General features: G+C 43.4%; 1 protein-coding gene across 1 annotated transcript in view; it reads right to left on the bottom strand.

Annotated features, from left to right (window-relative positions):
• Nucleotides 1–320: 320 nt before the first annotated feature.
• OIT3 (oncoprotein induced transcript 3) overlaps nt 321–14,170 on the bottom strand; it is a 45,745-nt gene continuing 31,895 nt past the window's right edge. The window contains exons 6-9 of the mRNA XM_048506875.1: nt 13,750–13,910; nt 10,251–10,666; nt 3,286–3,385; nt 321–1,705 (exon numbers count right to left, since the gene is read on the bottom strand). Coding sequence (XP_048362832.1) covers nt 1,526–1,705; nt 3,286–3,385; nt 10,251–10,666; nt 13,750–13,910 — 857 coding nt within the window. The 3' untranslated portion in view covers nt 321–1,525. The remainder of the gene's footprint in view (nt 1,706–3,285; nt 3,386–10,250; nt 10,667–13,749; nt 13,911–14,170) is intronic.

Below are 14,170 nucleotides of genomic sequence, written 5' to 3'. Positions count from 1 at the left end.
ACTTGAAGACCCTGTCCATCACCATTGATATAATAAACAATTGATATAATACACGCTTATCAAGCTAAAATCACTACTGTATTGTCGAAGGCTTTCACGGCCGGAATCACTTGGGTGCTGTGTGATTTCCGGGCTGTATGACCGTGTTCTAGCAGCATTCTCTCCTGACGTTTCGCCTGCATCTGTGGCTGGCATCTTCAGAGGATCCTCTGAAGATGCCAGCCACAGATGCAGGCAAAACGTCAGGAGATAATGCTGCTAGAACATGGCCATACAGCCCGGAAACCACACAGCACCCAAATAAAATCACTACTGTTTTCAGCTCTGTAGCTACTGAATCAACACCTGCTTCCAGTGGTTTTTCTTGTCATTCAGGTGCTAGCAGATTGATGCATGTGGCAGATTCCTTAAATAAGCATCCACTTAAGTGCTGAATGATCCCAGCAAATAAAGAGCAATGCTGGAGAATGGAAAGAGAATCAGTATAAAAATAGTTCTGGCACATGTTCTTTGTGGATTGTAGATTAAGATCTCCAGTTTCCACACTGGTGAAATCCATGCAATTTACTCAAGAGGGAAGAGTGGCCTTTAAACTTGAGTTAGCTCTTTCAGCTTCAGTGCTGTGGTCAGTGAAGTCACACAACCATCTTTTTGCAGAATGAAGTTAGCACAATATGACATTTGGGTTTGTATGGGTTAATCAGGTATTGTGAAGGCTTCAGTGTTTGTCAGATGGCAAGTTACCATGCCACTGATTCACATCCAATTTGGGAGATTTTCTAGACATGATGATTTATGACCTGAGCGTGCATTGAAGTACTAACCAGTCTGGCTCCATGTGCTTTCATCCACTGTGGGGAAAAGAAGGAACCTTATGTTGACTATAATGCTTGTAAAATGATCAGATGTGTTCCTTTAAAATGACTGGGACAGGGTAGTAGATATCCCTTCCCCACTTTATTCCATGTCAGTATAGCTTTGTGAGAATAGAATTTAGCTGGATTACCTAGATGTCTTAGATATCATTTGTATAAACACATTGGTGCCATTTTGATCCTGTGCATCAGCAGTGTCTATTAAGGATGATATAAGGATTCATTTGCTGTTAAGCAAGAAGCATTTTAGATGCACATTGTAGGTCTTTGTACACGGAGGTTTTCCCATGGTTTAGGTGCCAACTTGTAGCATTTCTTTTCTCTGAACTTCCTCATGTCCATTTGTTGTCTTACCATGTTTCCTTTGTCATTTTTTCCATACTTTCTCAAACACCTTTGATCCAACTTGAGAAAGCGTGGAGAAACTACCAAGAAACTACAGAATGTGCAGAAGTTTGGTAGGAATAAACATCGCATGTCAACATACAAACCACAGAAAAACTTGGGCATGAAAAGATCCTGAATCTAATTTGGCCTCACTAAAGAACATCACAGGTCATCAGTTTAAAAAAACAGTTTTGGCAGAATATCTACAACTACTTGTTATCACAGGCATATCGGAGCAAGCGCCAGTGAAACAGCACATTTATCTATTCCTCCATATCAATCCTAATGGGACCTCCGGTCAGGATATGGTGAGCCACATGACTGGCTTCCTCTTCCTCCTCTGTCTCAGCCCATCTGCGCATCCGTCGGTGGCAGCCCTGGGCACAGCGAGACCTCTCATCCATCACTCCGCAGACAAGGACACGGCAGTGCAGGAACACTTCCTGAATACAAAGAGAGATGTATATGAAATCTTGCAGTGATGAGGTGAAACCACTCATGCATACTATCAGGAGAACATTTCCTGTTCAGAGTTCTAACCATGAAGTTAATTAAGGGAGTGAGGAACATAGCACTAGGAATAGGAGGCAGTGGTTTGGCAGTAGAGAATCTGCTTGGCATTCCGAAGGGCCCAGGTCCAATCCCTGACATCTTCCCTGAAAAGGATCAGGTAGCGGGCAATCTGAAAGACTTCTGCCTGAGACCAGTGGTCTGATCCAGCTTTGTTGTGTTCAAGGTGATCATGGCACTTGCAGTGAAACCAGAAACTGTTCTATCCGGCTCAGCCAGTTCCCTGGAAGTAACATTTTTGGCTGCTGATGGCAGCTGAGAGAAAAGTAGTAGGTTTTTGGCTTCGTCGCAAATGCCTCTGCATCCACACTGGTTATTAGAGGTATCATTTCATGACTGCAGCATTAAGTGGCAACTTGCACATAGCAGATCAGACATCACAGGCAGAGCTTGGATATCACCAGACATAAGTTCAGACATAATATGTATTAATGTAGAACTAGAACTTGTTCACAAATTCATCTATGAAAGTTACTGAGTGTTAGCAAGACAGTGCAGGACACCAAGATGCAATCAGCCTTCAAATGGCATGTCTTACTGCTTGAAGGTCACTCCAGGGTCAAAAGAATGTGATGGGGCAGAGTATCAGAGAAAGAAAGCAGGGCCCTTCGGGGATAGAGCAGTCTATTAAATCGAATTAATGATAATGATAATAATGATAATGATAACAACAATGACGACAACAACAACAACAACAACAACAACTATGATGATGAGGAGGAGGAGGAGGAGGAGGAGGAGGTGGAGGAGGAGGAGGATGAGGATGATGAGGATGATAATAGGCACAGACCAAGTGAAAATAGAGATAGCGATAAATAAGGAGTACAGACAGGAAGGCTGAGCAAGAGGATAAAGGAGAAAATGAGGGGGAAAACAATGCAAAGAATACATTGGTATCAACCAATAGGATATGGTACCATACATACTCAGGCATAGGGTTGGAGCCAAATGTACAAGCACAAGGGGAGGCCCTACAATATCTACAATGTCCCCTCTTGAGTTGCAGCCCACATGCCATATCCAACACTATTTCTACACAGCTCCCATCCCATAGAAGACTCTGGAGGAGCATGAGGGACACAACAAGAAGGAGAAGGTGAAAAAGACCCCAAATATTGCTCATGAATTTTCTGAATCCAACTGTGTACATAATGATGACCATCCATTGCTGTATCCTTTTGTCACTCAAGCAATATGATGTTAAATTATGACATGACAAAGAAGGAAGTCTCCAATCTATTTTTTCTTGCCTCCTGTTCCCAGCTCCACTTGACAAGTTGTTCATGAGGAAAGGGGAGGAAGAAAACATCCGCGCTCTGATTTACTTCTGCCTCTCTCTCTGGGTATCTTTAAAACATCCAAGGCCTGCACACTACAGCTGCTGCCCATAAATGTGACAGGTGTTTCACTAGTAAACTGTAAAGGGCCAGCTGCTTTATATTTATTTGCTCACCTTGTTGACTTTACCCACAAACTTGAAGACTGAGACCTGGAAGTGTTTGGCAAGATGATCCTTGGATGAATACTGCTTCACTGATTCATCAGAAACACATCTGGCGAAGCAAAGAGTGGGGAAAAGTTAATGGTTTTCACAGCTCTAGGGCCCAGGTTCCAACATATTTGTGTCAGAAGAGGGCAGGGAGTCTGACTTCTCTGGCTTAATAATTATATTCGGATCTTTGGCCGTAACAGCATCCGAGAAGGGCGGGAAAAACAGCAGTGGAGATTGAGGGCATGGCCAGAAACACCAGGCAGCCCAGAGAATGCACAGCGCTAATCTCTCTTTATACACAGTCCTGTGACCCTGGGGGCTTGCTGACATAGCACAATCAAGTCTATCCTCAGGTCACCTTTTGGAGCAATAGAAACTGTGACAGACATAGGTAGTGCTGACTTCAGCATATACTGTCATCGTTCTTTCAAATTATTCTGACAATTCAGAACTAAAGACACCACTTAAAATTATCACAGGGAAATCTGCCCCTCCTGTCTCTGGCTACACAAATATATAGAACTGGAGTGAAACGAAAACAAGTTTGTTTTCCATTATTTATGTTGGAGGGGTCTTTTTTTCCACATTTCTTCAGCTTGAAACTCTGTTTCTCCAGAGTGTCAAAGAGGTTTTGGAAGAAGCATTGTTGCTGTCGACGTTTACACATTTATTTTTTGTCTCTAATAAAGAGGTTTAGCAGGTTTCTGAATTAGTTCACAAACCTGTACAGTCCGACCAGAAGCAACAGCCAGGCAAATGAAACATGTATTGTGCGCACCACGTGAACCAGAACCTCTCTCATACCACCTTCATCTCTTTTGCAAATGATTAAACTCCCGGTTTGCATATACCTCTGAGGTTTCTGGGTTTGGAACACCAAGGAAAGAATTATTCATATCACCATTCTGCAGAGTTTTCATTTGAATATCAACTCAAGCAGGGCCTGTGAGATGCAAACCACTTAGTCAAATGATATTGAAGCTACTGGAACTAATCTGAAGGGAGCAGGCAGAGGGCTGCAAGCATTTTCCCTCCGAAAAGTTCAAGAGGATTCTAAGGACACTAATAGGGCCGCCACGGAGGATTTTGGTGGTAGATGCTCATGGTTTCAGCCATCTGTCCTTTCAAAGAGGAAAACAAAACTTCAGGTTTTGTGCTGACTTATGAAGCAACACAGTGTATTTCTCTCCAACTATCTACTCTCAGGAATGCGGACTTTGGATGCTCTAAAAGCAGCAGTGGTAGGGAAAAGGAAAGGGGAAAGTTGCAGAACGTACAGATCAAGCGCTGGATACGAGCAGAGTTGCCAACCCTGGCTTGGGACATTTCTGGAGAATTGGTGGGAGAGCCTCAGAAGGGTGGGATTTGGGGAAAGGTGGACTTCCGTGGGGTATAATACCATACAGTCCACCTTCCAAAGCATGCATTTACTCCAGGGGAGCTGATCTCTGCAGTTTGGAAACCAGTTGTAATTCCAGGCCCTAGGGTTAGCAGTCCTAAATATGAGTATTTTGAATTTATGGACATGTCCTGAATAGCAAATTAGGGGTGAGCATAACTGAGCTCATTGGACAGGGTGAGAGAGAAAGGAGTGCAGATGCAAACTCATCCCACGACCCATCCACTTTCCCCCTTAATGTAGTTGGTGAACTGTCCACAGCCAGCGTTGTGTAGTGGTTAAGAGCAGGAGGATTCTAATCTGGAGAACCAGGTTTGATTCCCTGCTCCTATACATGAGTGGCAGAGGCTTATCTGGTGAACCAGACGTGTTTCCACACTCCTACATTCCTGCAGGGTGACCTTGGGCTAGTCACAGTTCTCTCAGGACTCTCTCAGCCCAACCCACCTCACAGAGTGTCTGTTGTGGGGAGAGGAAGGAAAAGGAGCTTGCAAGCCACCTTAAGGAGAGAAAGGTGAGATATAAATCCAAAACTTTTCTTCTCTTCTTCTCTTCACAGTACCTCACCCAAAAAATGAAATAGCTTTACAAAATGGCTATGTAAGAATGAGTGAAGGAAAGATCCTTTAGCAGCAGTGGCGTAAGAGGTTAAGAGCTCGTGTATCTAATCTGGAGGAACTGGGTTTGATTCTCTGCTCTGCCACCTGAGCTGTGGAGGCTTATCTGGGGAATTCAGATTAGCCTGTACACTCCCACACACGCCAGCTGGGTGACCTTGGGCTAGTCACAGCTTCTCGGAGCTCTCTCAGCCCCACCTACCTCACGGTGTTTGTTGTGAGGGGGGGAAGGCAAGGAGATTGTAAGCCCCTTTGAGTCTCCTGCAGGAGAGAAAGGGGGATATAAATCCAAACTCTTCTCTTCTTCTCTTCTTTTAGTTGAAACAATGACTTACACCAACGATGACAGCCTGTGATCAGATATCCACCTTAAGAAATTTAACTTGACCCTAGTAATGTGGCTAACAATGTTTTGAAGCAATAAGAAATAGAGAATCTATTCTTTGATATTACATCTCTCTTTGGAGTTTGTAATATGGAAATGTGTACTGAATGTAATGCCTCAACACCACAGCCACTCCTAATAGTTCCAAGTTAATGTTGGAGTCTACAGAATATAATCATGTCATGTTTGAGTGTACAAGCCAACATGTCTGCATGAAGTGACAATGTTCATTAAAAGTGCAGGGATTGCCTCAAGAGCATCCATTTGCATGGATGATCTGATAAAGTTATGGACAGAGGAATGAGAGACACAGAAGTGTAGCACCACTTCTACAGGATTCCTACAGGAGAGAAAGGGGGGATATAAATCCAAACTCCTCCTCCTCCTCCTCCTCCTCCTCCTCCTCCTCTTCTTCTTCTTCTTCTTCTTTACATAGTACTAAAATGATCTATGAACTACTCATCATGAATTTTTCATTTTTAAAATACAATCTTCTAGCAAACTGAGCTTTCTAAAGGCAAAACACAGCTCAGCACAGCTAACACAGCATAAAGTATGTGTGCTTATCGACAACATTTTTGTAGAAATGTCCTACTTGGTGGCTGTTACATCAAATCCAGTGAAGAAATCTGTATTAAAGTGTTATAAGCCATAGACTATGTGTCTGGCAAGTTTCTCATTTATCAAAGAAGTCTTAAGGAGAGCCATTTCTGGAGCTGGAGGCAGCAGGCACTTAAAAAGATCTCTAGGGGGAAATTTACAAATTTATGAGTGGTGCAATACCACCTGTCTTAGTAGACAAGGTAAGCGCCAGATGTTACCGAGGTGTTCATCATCAGGGTCCCTTTGAAGGGACAGCTCTTAATTGATTGCAAAAGATACAATTTAAAGCCATTATCATTAACTGCTTCCAATGAAAGTATCTTGTGTTTCAGACTGATTAAACCAGACACCCCAGGGACAATTCAGTTGATAGAGTTTTGAGTATGAACCACTTTCTTTTTCGTTCCACCACCAGTGTGTAATTTTCATATTTCTGGGTAAATATTTCTTTGGTACATATTTCTTGGTTCCTATTTCTTTAGGAATACCATATCCACTCAGGAGAAAAACACACCATTGAAAGCTTCAGATATTGTTTCTGGTCTACTCCAGGCTGACGAAGGGGATGGTTCTGTGCTGAATGTTTCTGTGCTACTAGACAGGATCCGTGAATTCAGAAAACAAGCATGTCAGAGAAAGGCTGGGCTATTAAGGCAGAAGAGTATGATACACAAGACCAATGGAGAGGACTTTCATCTCTGGGCCTTTCCCCACTTACCTTAAGCCCTGCGCTACTCTCCTCAAGTAGCGTGGGGTCCCAGGGCACTCCCCACGACAGGGGCGGCGACAGTGTAGCCGCCCTGACGCTGCCGCTGTCACGCCCCCTCAGCGCGCGACATCCCTGGCGCTCTTGTAAATGGCGCCTTTTGATGACCCCAAGCAGAGCCAGGGAGTTGTGCTTCCTCTGCCCATTGGCACTATGCCACCGACCTCTAGCATCCTGTTTTAAAGGGTCTAGGCTGGGCCAATCTTGTCGGAAGCTAGGCAGAGTTGGCCCTGGTTAGTACTTGGATGGGAAACTCCTAAGGAAGTCCAGCGTTTCCAGGAAGAAGCAAGCAAGGGCAAACCATCTCTGTCAGTCTTTTGTCTAGAAAACCCTGCAGGGTCACCATAAATCAGTTGCAACTTGATGGCACTTTTCATACTCCCTACCCTCTTATGAAGCTTCCCCACAGGTTTGTGACCCACTAGACCAATATACCCTATTAGTGAAACACATTGTGCCTTTCCAAAAAACCAGTCATCAGATAGGTACAAGTTATTTCACCCCATTTTTGTTCCATAACGTTATTCATTTTCACTTCATTTGTGATTTGTTTGTAACTTTTTAAATCTTTGATTCAGCATCTTTGAGAATAATGCTACTGTTGTTGCTGCCTTTTTCCAACTGATCTCCTCCCCGCCCTTCTCTGGCCTTCCCATGTTTTGAGCTGGACCTGCTGAGGTTGCTTGTGCTGGCTGGTGGCCAGGCAGACAGGTGGGAAAATAATGATAGATCGGCACCCTCAGGTCAATGTTCCACAGAGTGCCCTGAACTTCAGTGCTTCAAATATACCAGAAACAAAGTCCAAGGCATATGTGGAGGCAAAGTGAAGACCAGCCTATTATGGAAAATGGTCAGCTTCAGGGTCAGTGTATCTTCCTGTCAGGGCAATTTTTTTTGTGTGCAGATGTATTTTTGCAACATTGTTTCCCTGCTCCTATACATGAAACCTGCTGGATGACCTTGGGCTAATCACAGTTCTTTAACTTCTCTCAGCCCCACCTACCTCACAAGGTATCTACTGCGGGAAGAGGAAGGGAAGGAGTTTGTAAGCTGCTTTGAGACTCCTTAGGGGAGAGAAAGGCAGAGAATAAACCCAAACTCTTCTTTTTCCTCCTCCATATCTGTCGTTCCTGTTCTTATTTGTAGTGTCCAAATCTAGAACTGCAGAAGACTGGAGACCAAAAGATTGAGTGACCAGTGATATTTAAAAGACAAACATGTCCTGCAGTCCTTTTGCCAAGCTGAAATAAGCTGTGATTTAGTAATGCTGGCAGACCATTAACTGGTTCAGTAAGAGTTTGATCAAAAGCCATTAAACTCATTGCCGCAAATGTACTCTTTGCTTATTCAAAAGAGCTTCTGCAATGTAGTACATCATAGCACTGGACGGTGAACATTTAAAGGTCTTCAGTGGCTGATACTTCAGACTGATGCTATTTGTATTGCACTCTGCTTGCTTGGATGGAGGATTGAAAGACAGAGGTTCTACATTTTTTAGAATAAGAGAGGAAATCTGAGGTTACCATTTGATGGGAAAGGTGTTTCTGGGTCTCATAGATCAAGGAGCTGGACACTGGGGAGTTGGATTTCTTGGCGCGTTTTTCTTAGGGACAGCAACAGCCTGTAGAGAGGTCTGCTTTCCATCTGTTCTGAGGTACTTTTGCCAAGACTCTAACATTCCAGTATATTCTCTCAAGAAAATTAATGCTAAAAAGACTGCCCTGGAACTTCTTCTTTGGAAAGTGGGGTGGGAAATTTGACAATTGTAGGGGTGCAAACTCTTTCTGTTGCCCTTATCAGCTCCACAGAGACTTGTTTTTTTGGCAATCACTGGGATAAAGATTATGAAGCATGGAATGGCCCCAAGTTATAATGAGAATAAAAGTTATAATGAGAACAAAGGCCTGACAAAGAGGATCGAGAAAATAAAGTAACAGATTTGTATAGACTAACCAAGTTGGATGGGTGTCAAAAGACATGTCAGGTCAGTGGGAATCCATTTCACAAGTATCCAGGGTGCAGTCTGGATCAGGACCATTGTGTGTAAAGGAGAAGGGACTTTGCAGTCTCCACTGTACCATTTTCCTAAGCTAAAAAGGACTCTGAGGTATTATTTGCTCCATTGGAGAGGGTGCATTCATACTGATGGGCTACACAGGCAATAGAGCAAATAGCACCCTCTCAGAGCTATTTGGAGTTGGGCGAAATGGTGCGGTGGGAAGACTAAAACCCTTTCTCCCTGCCACACTGTGGTACCAATCCCAATTCCCTAATGTGGTACTTTGGAAATGAGTTCTCTTACAGCTGAAATCCAACTGTGACTAAGCCAAGGTCTGGTTGGAGGCACCTGAACATGCTACACATTGGAAGATGAAGTTTGACCCGGAGTATCAAAGATCAAGAGACGTGGGAAAGATTGTGCTTGGAAACCTCTGACTACCATGATGGTTATTGTGATAAAAATGTAATTATTCAGGTCTACTGAACTTGAGAAGCCTGCTTGCCTAGTTAATCACGGATTTATATATTTGGCCCAAGCATATTGGCCCTTTTCTATGAGGAATTTTTTTTTAACACATGCATATGTTAATACACACATATGCTTTTAAAGGGGCCTGAAAGAAGAGAAGGTTATTTTTGTAGCTCTAGTCATAATGCTTGACCTATTAAAAATGCTGTACACATGCAGAAGTTCTAGGCTTTACCTGAAGCCACATAAGACTTCCTACCTGGGTAAAGCAACCAGTGAAGAGCGCAATTGTGCTAATTGCCTAAACAAGCTCCAATAGTGGGTCACCAGCTGGCCAACACAGAAGACCACATGGCTTTTAGTATGGAAGCCAAATTAATTATCAGCTGTTATAATCAGAGGGTGAGCTACCCTCCTGAAAATGTTGGTGCTTGAGTCACTGATTTACTCCCCCAATGGATACCTCTAGGTCATTTAAAATGAAGTGGGTAGTTCTGCCTGGGTAACTCTGACAGTTGGTGATTGTTGTGACTGGCATCCAATCCTTTCCCTGACTGCCAAAACCTATTTGGCTCTGAGAAAGAGTTGGCACTTTGTGAATCCTCTGTATGTTGGGTGACCCAAACAGCAACAAAACCTGGCTTTTAAATTTCAGATAAATGAAGGGGAACAACCGTGACACTTACCCATCTCGAATTAAATAGTACTTCAAGATTTCATCAATCCTGGATGTAGGGGTTGCATAGCAGCTCTCCACCAATGTCTCAAGACCATTCACATGGACCACCGGCTCAATCCCAAAATACAAAGAATCTCGAAGTTTAAGAGTGGGCAGGGTATCCCTGTAGGGTTCTTCAAATTCTTTGTCTTTGAAAATTTCAAGGGTGAAGGGGAAGACACCCCTGTTGCGACCCATGATCTCCAGTGGTGAGTTCTTAGCATTGGGGACGTAGCCTTCTGAGATGGTGTACCAGCGAGGGTATTCGCAAGTGACAGGGATCAACAGTTTGCCGGTGCGGACGATAATGTCTCCATTGCTACCTGTAGTTTGCTTGGGCAAGCCAGTTACCAAATTGGTGGCAATAATTTTGTCATTCACTACCTGTATCATACAATGAGGAAGAAGAAGGAAACATTGTGACAACAAAGGGACAGAGAAGGCAAAAATGTGTCACATCATTCTTTTCTCTTCCATTTTCTCTTCAAAAGTAGGATAAGCTGTGAGTGAGTGAGTGAGTGAGTGAGTGAGTGTGTGTGTGTGTGTGTGTGTGTGTGTGTGTGTGTGTGTGTGTGTGTGAGGGAGGGAGGGAGGGAGGGAGGGAGGGAGGAAGTGGCCCCAAAGCACCCAGAAAGCTTCCCCAGCAGACTGTGATTCAAAGCTGGGACTCCTAGATACTTGACACCACAGAGTTATAGAATAAGGAACAGGGAACCCCAGCTTTGATTTTCCAGTCTGTCAGGAAACTCACGGTCCACTCTGTTCATCCAACTTGCCTCATGGGGTATTGTGAGGGCAAGTTAGTGGAAGGGAGAACACTCTGAACTCCTTGGGAGAAGCTCAAAAAACGGCAGAAGATAGCCAACTATAGAATAAATTATGCAGGATAGCGCAAACAACATGCATTAGCTCAGTTTGCATAATTCATACGTAGGTCACAGAATCTAGTTCTTTTTGTAGCAAAATGTGGCTTGCCTGGGTAAAGAATTTCAATATTCTGAAGCACAGATCACACAGTCAGTGCTACAACCCAAGCCTGTGTGTGTGTGTGTGTGTGTGTGTGTGTGCACGCGTGCATTTTTATGTTATGTCTTTCTAAGTGAAAGAGACAAGAGAAGACCACTACCATAATGGAAACTAGAGTGTAGAATATTACATCAAATTATAATGTATTGTCAAAGGCTTTCAGGGCCAGAATCACTAGGATGTTGTGGGTTTTCCGGGCTCCAGTAGTATTTTCTCCGGACGTTTCACCTGCATCCTTTGCTGAATGTAACATTTGTTTAATTTTCTTGGTGGGTCTGAAGATTGTTTGGAGGTTTTGTTTCTTCATCAGTTTCCCTATTCGATCAGTGATTCTCTTGATATATGGGAATCATTGTTCAAATAGGGAAACTGATGGAACATAACCTCCAAACAATCTTCAGACCCACCAAGAAAATTCAGCAAATGCTACGTTCAGCAAAGGATAAGAGAGATCCTCTAACTTCTGCAGGGGTTTACCACATACCTTGTAGATGGACAAATCTAAATAGGGACCACGAAACGCAGCATCCAGACATGAATCAAAGAACATGAAAGACATGAAAGACTAATTCAGCCGGAAAAATCAGCAGTAGCAGAGCACGTTATAAACCAAGCTGGTCACAGATTGTTATTTGAAAACACAGAAATTCTGGACCGCTCTGACAGTCACTACTTCAGACTACACAGAGAAGCTATTGAAATCCACAAGCACATGGACAAATTCAACAGAAAGGAAGAAACTATGAACATTGACAAAATTTGGCTGCCAGTATTTAAAAACGCTAGAATCAAGACAATGGTTAATGAACACAACCCAGACTCAGGATGTCTCTCTGCAGGAAGCAATTAAATGGATTGTAAATGAGTACCTACAAGCACAGGCAAACTGCTATGCAAATTTCCTTACTAATTGATTATGCAACTTCAGTGTTTCATACAAATGCTAAAATGGGGGAATTCCACTTAACACATGCAAATTGCACCAGCAAAACTACACCTTTAACAATTTTAACAAATGCAAAGGGTTCTTTCACCCACCCTGGGAGTTTCACAGGTATATAGACTCCACTTTTTTATTACCACCAGATCCTCTGAAGATGCCAGCCACAGATGCAGGTGAAACATCAGGAGAAAATACTACTGGAACATGGCCATGCAGCCTGGAAAACTCACAACATCCTATAACATGATAACATTATTATTTCAAACCCTGGATGTATGGAATGGCACATTCTCACTTATTATGTACCAGTTGCTAAGACCCATTCCTGTGTACTATGGAGTGTGTATTCTTTTACTGATCTTATGGAATACAGACTTCCAGCCGTTTGGCATTGCAGCTTTCTAGTGCTTATCATTTGGAAAATGTAGCATTCTAGGAGGACTGCAGCCACACTCATTTCCTGAATGCACTGCCTTCTTCTCCAATTTCATTGTTCCCTATGAAGACAGAAGGCTAGATATGTTGTTGTACATCAGAATTGGCTCTTGCTTCAGCTGGCTTTAAGTCATACAGATTTAAAACCTACTTTGGGCACCAGAATGTTAAGTCCCATCACTGATGGCATTCCTTCACTCTTTCTTCTGCATGAACAACACACTAATCACACTAGTTCAAGTATGAAAATAGTCTTGGAAATGTGGGTTGAGATTAACACCTGGCTACTGTGAAATGAGGCATTAAAACCAAGCAGAAACAAGGACAGTGAGGGGACTTTGCCAAGCTAATGCAAAGCAGGCTTGCCTTCGAGACAGGATTGGCATGGCCTGCCCAGCTAGAGCACCCTCGCCATCCCTCCCCCTGCTGGATACCTGTAACTGCATCCCACAAGGATCATGATTCAACAAGCCTGTTGCCTCCCAAGGTCAGGGCTGTAAAGCCAGTTCTCAGAGCTGCCAGAAACCCTTATTTGAAATATGCCATTTGCTCTTGCCCAAGACAGTAGCATCTCAACAGCCTGGTGTCATGTATTACCCTAGTCCTGCTCATGTCTTTCCTTTTCCAGCTTTCATCCTCAAGAATAGGAAGGGTTCAACCATGCATTATGAATGCAGTTATGTGGTGGCTTATGGTAGGAGAAACACTGTATACCAAAATCAGAATTCATTAGTAACTCCCTTACCCCAGGGAAGGTTGGGAATTGTAGTTTGGGGCAGGCGGGCCCATTAGGGCTCTCCAAGAAAGAGTGAGAGTGAGTGAGTGAGTGAGTGAGTGAGTGAGTGAGTGAGTGAGTGAGTGAGTGAGTGAGTGAGTGAGTGAGTGAGTGAGTGAGTGAGTGAGTGAGTGAGTGAGTGAGTGAGTGAGTGAGTGAGTGAGTGAGTGAGTGAGTGAGTGGGTGGGTGGGTGGGTGGGTGAGTGAGAGAGAGAGAGAGAGAGAGAGAGAAAGAGAGAGAGAGAGAGATGTTTGCTGCAGATAAGAAACGCTAATAATAGTGCCTACATCTATGGTGGTACCACAGGTCTTCAGGGAGAACTTGATGTTGACATGAGTGCCATTGGACAATCCTTTGCAGGAGCCATTGATGAGTGACAGATCCAACCCTCCAACAAGATCCTTAGGGATGTTCACTTCTATGGAGGTAGATTTGCAGAGAACTGGGACTACAAGAAAAAGTAAATACATTAAGTGAGCTGGACATGTAAATGCATAGCTTTATGAGGAACATCATAGTAGTGAGATGAGTACTCCTTTGATGTTCATATTTCATCAGCTAAAGCTCACCTTGCCTTATGGAAACTTTGATCTGCCCACCTATAAAAGGCTTTGCTTATTTCAGTTTCGAGATTCAACTTCATTTATTCCACAAAGAGCTGTCCTTGCTGTTACATTCCCAGCCCTCAAGATGTGAGCTTACTCTGCT

Source organism: Sphaerodactylus townsendi, linkage group LG08 (genome assembly GCF_021028975.2).
Source record: "Sphaerodactylus townsendi isolate TG3544 linkage group LG08, MPM_Stown_v2.3, whole genome shotgun sequence".
Classification (NCBI taxonomy): domain Eukaryota; kingdom Metazoa; phylum Chordata; class Lepidosauria; order Squamata; family Sphaerodactylidae; genus Sphaerodactylus; species Sphaerodactylus townsendi.
The sequence above is the reverse complement of the archived record's forward strand: the minus strand, read 5'-3'. Positions and strand labels throughout refer to the sequence as shown.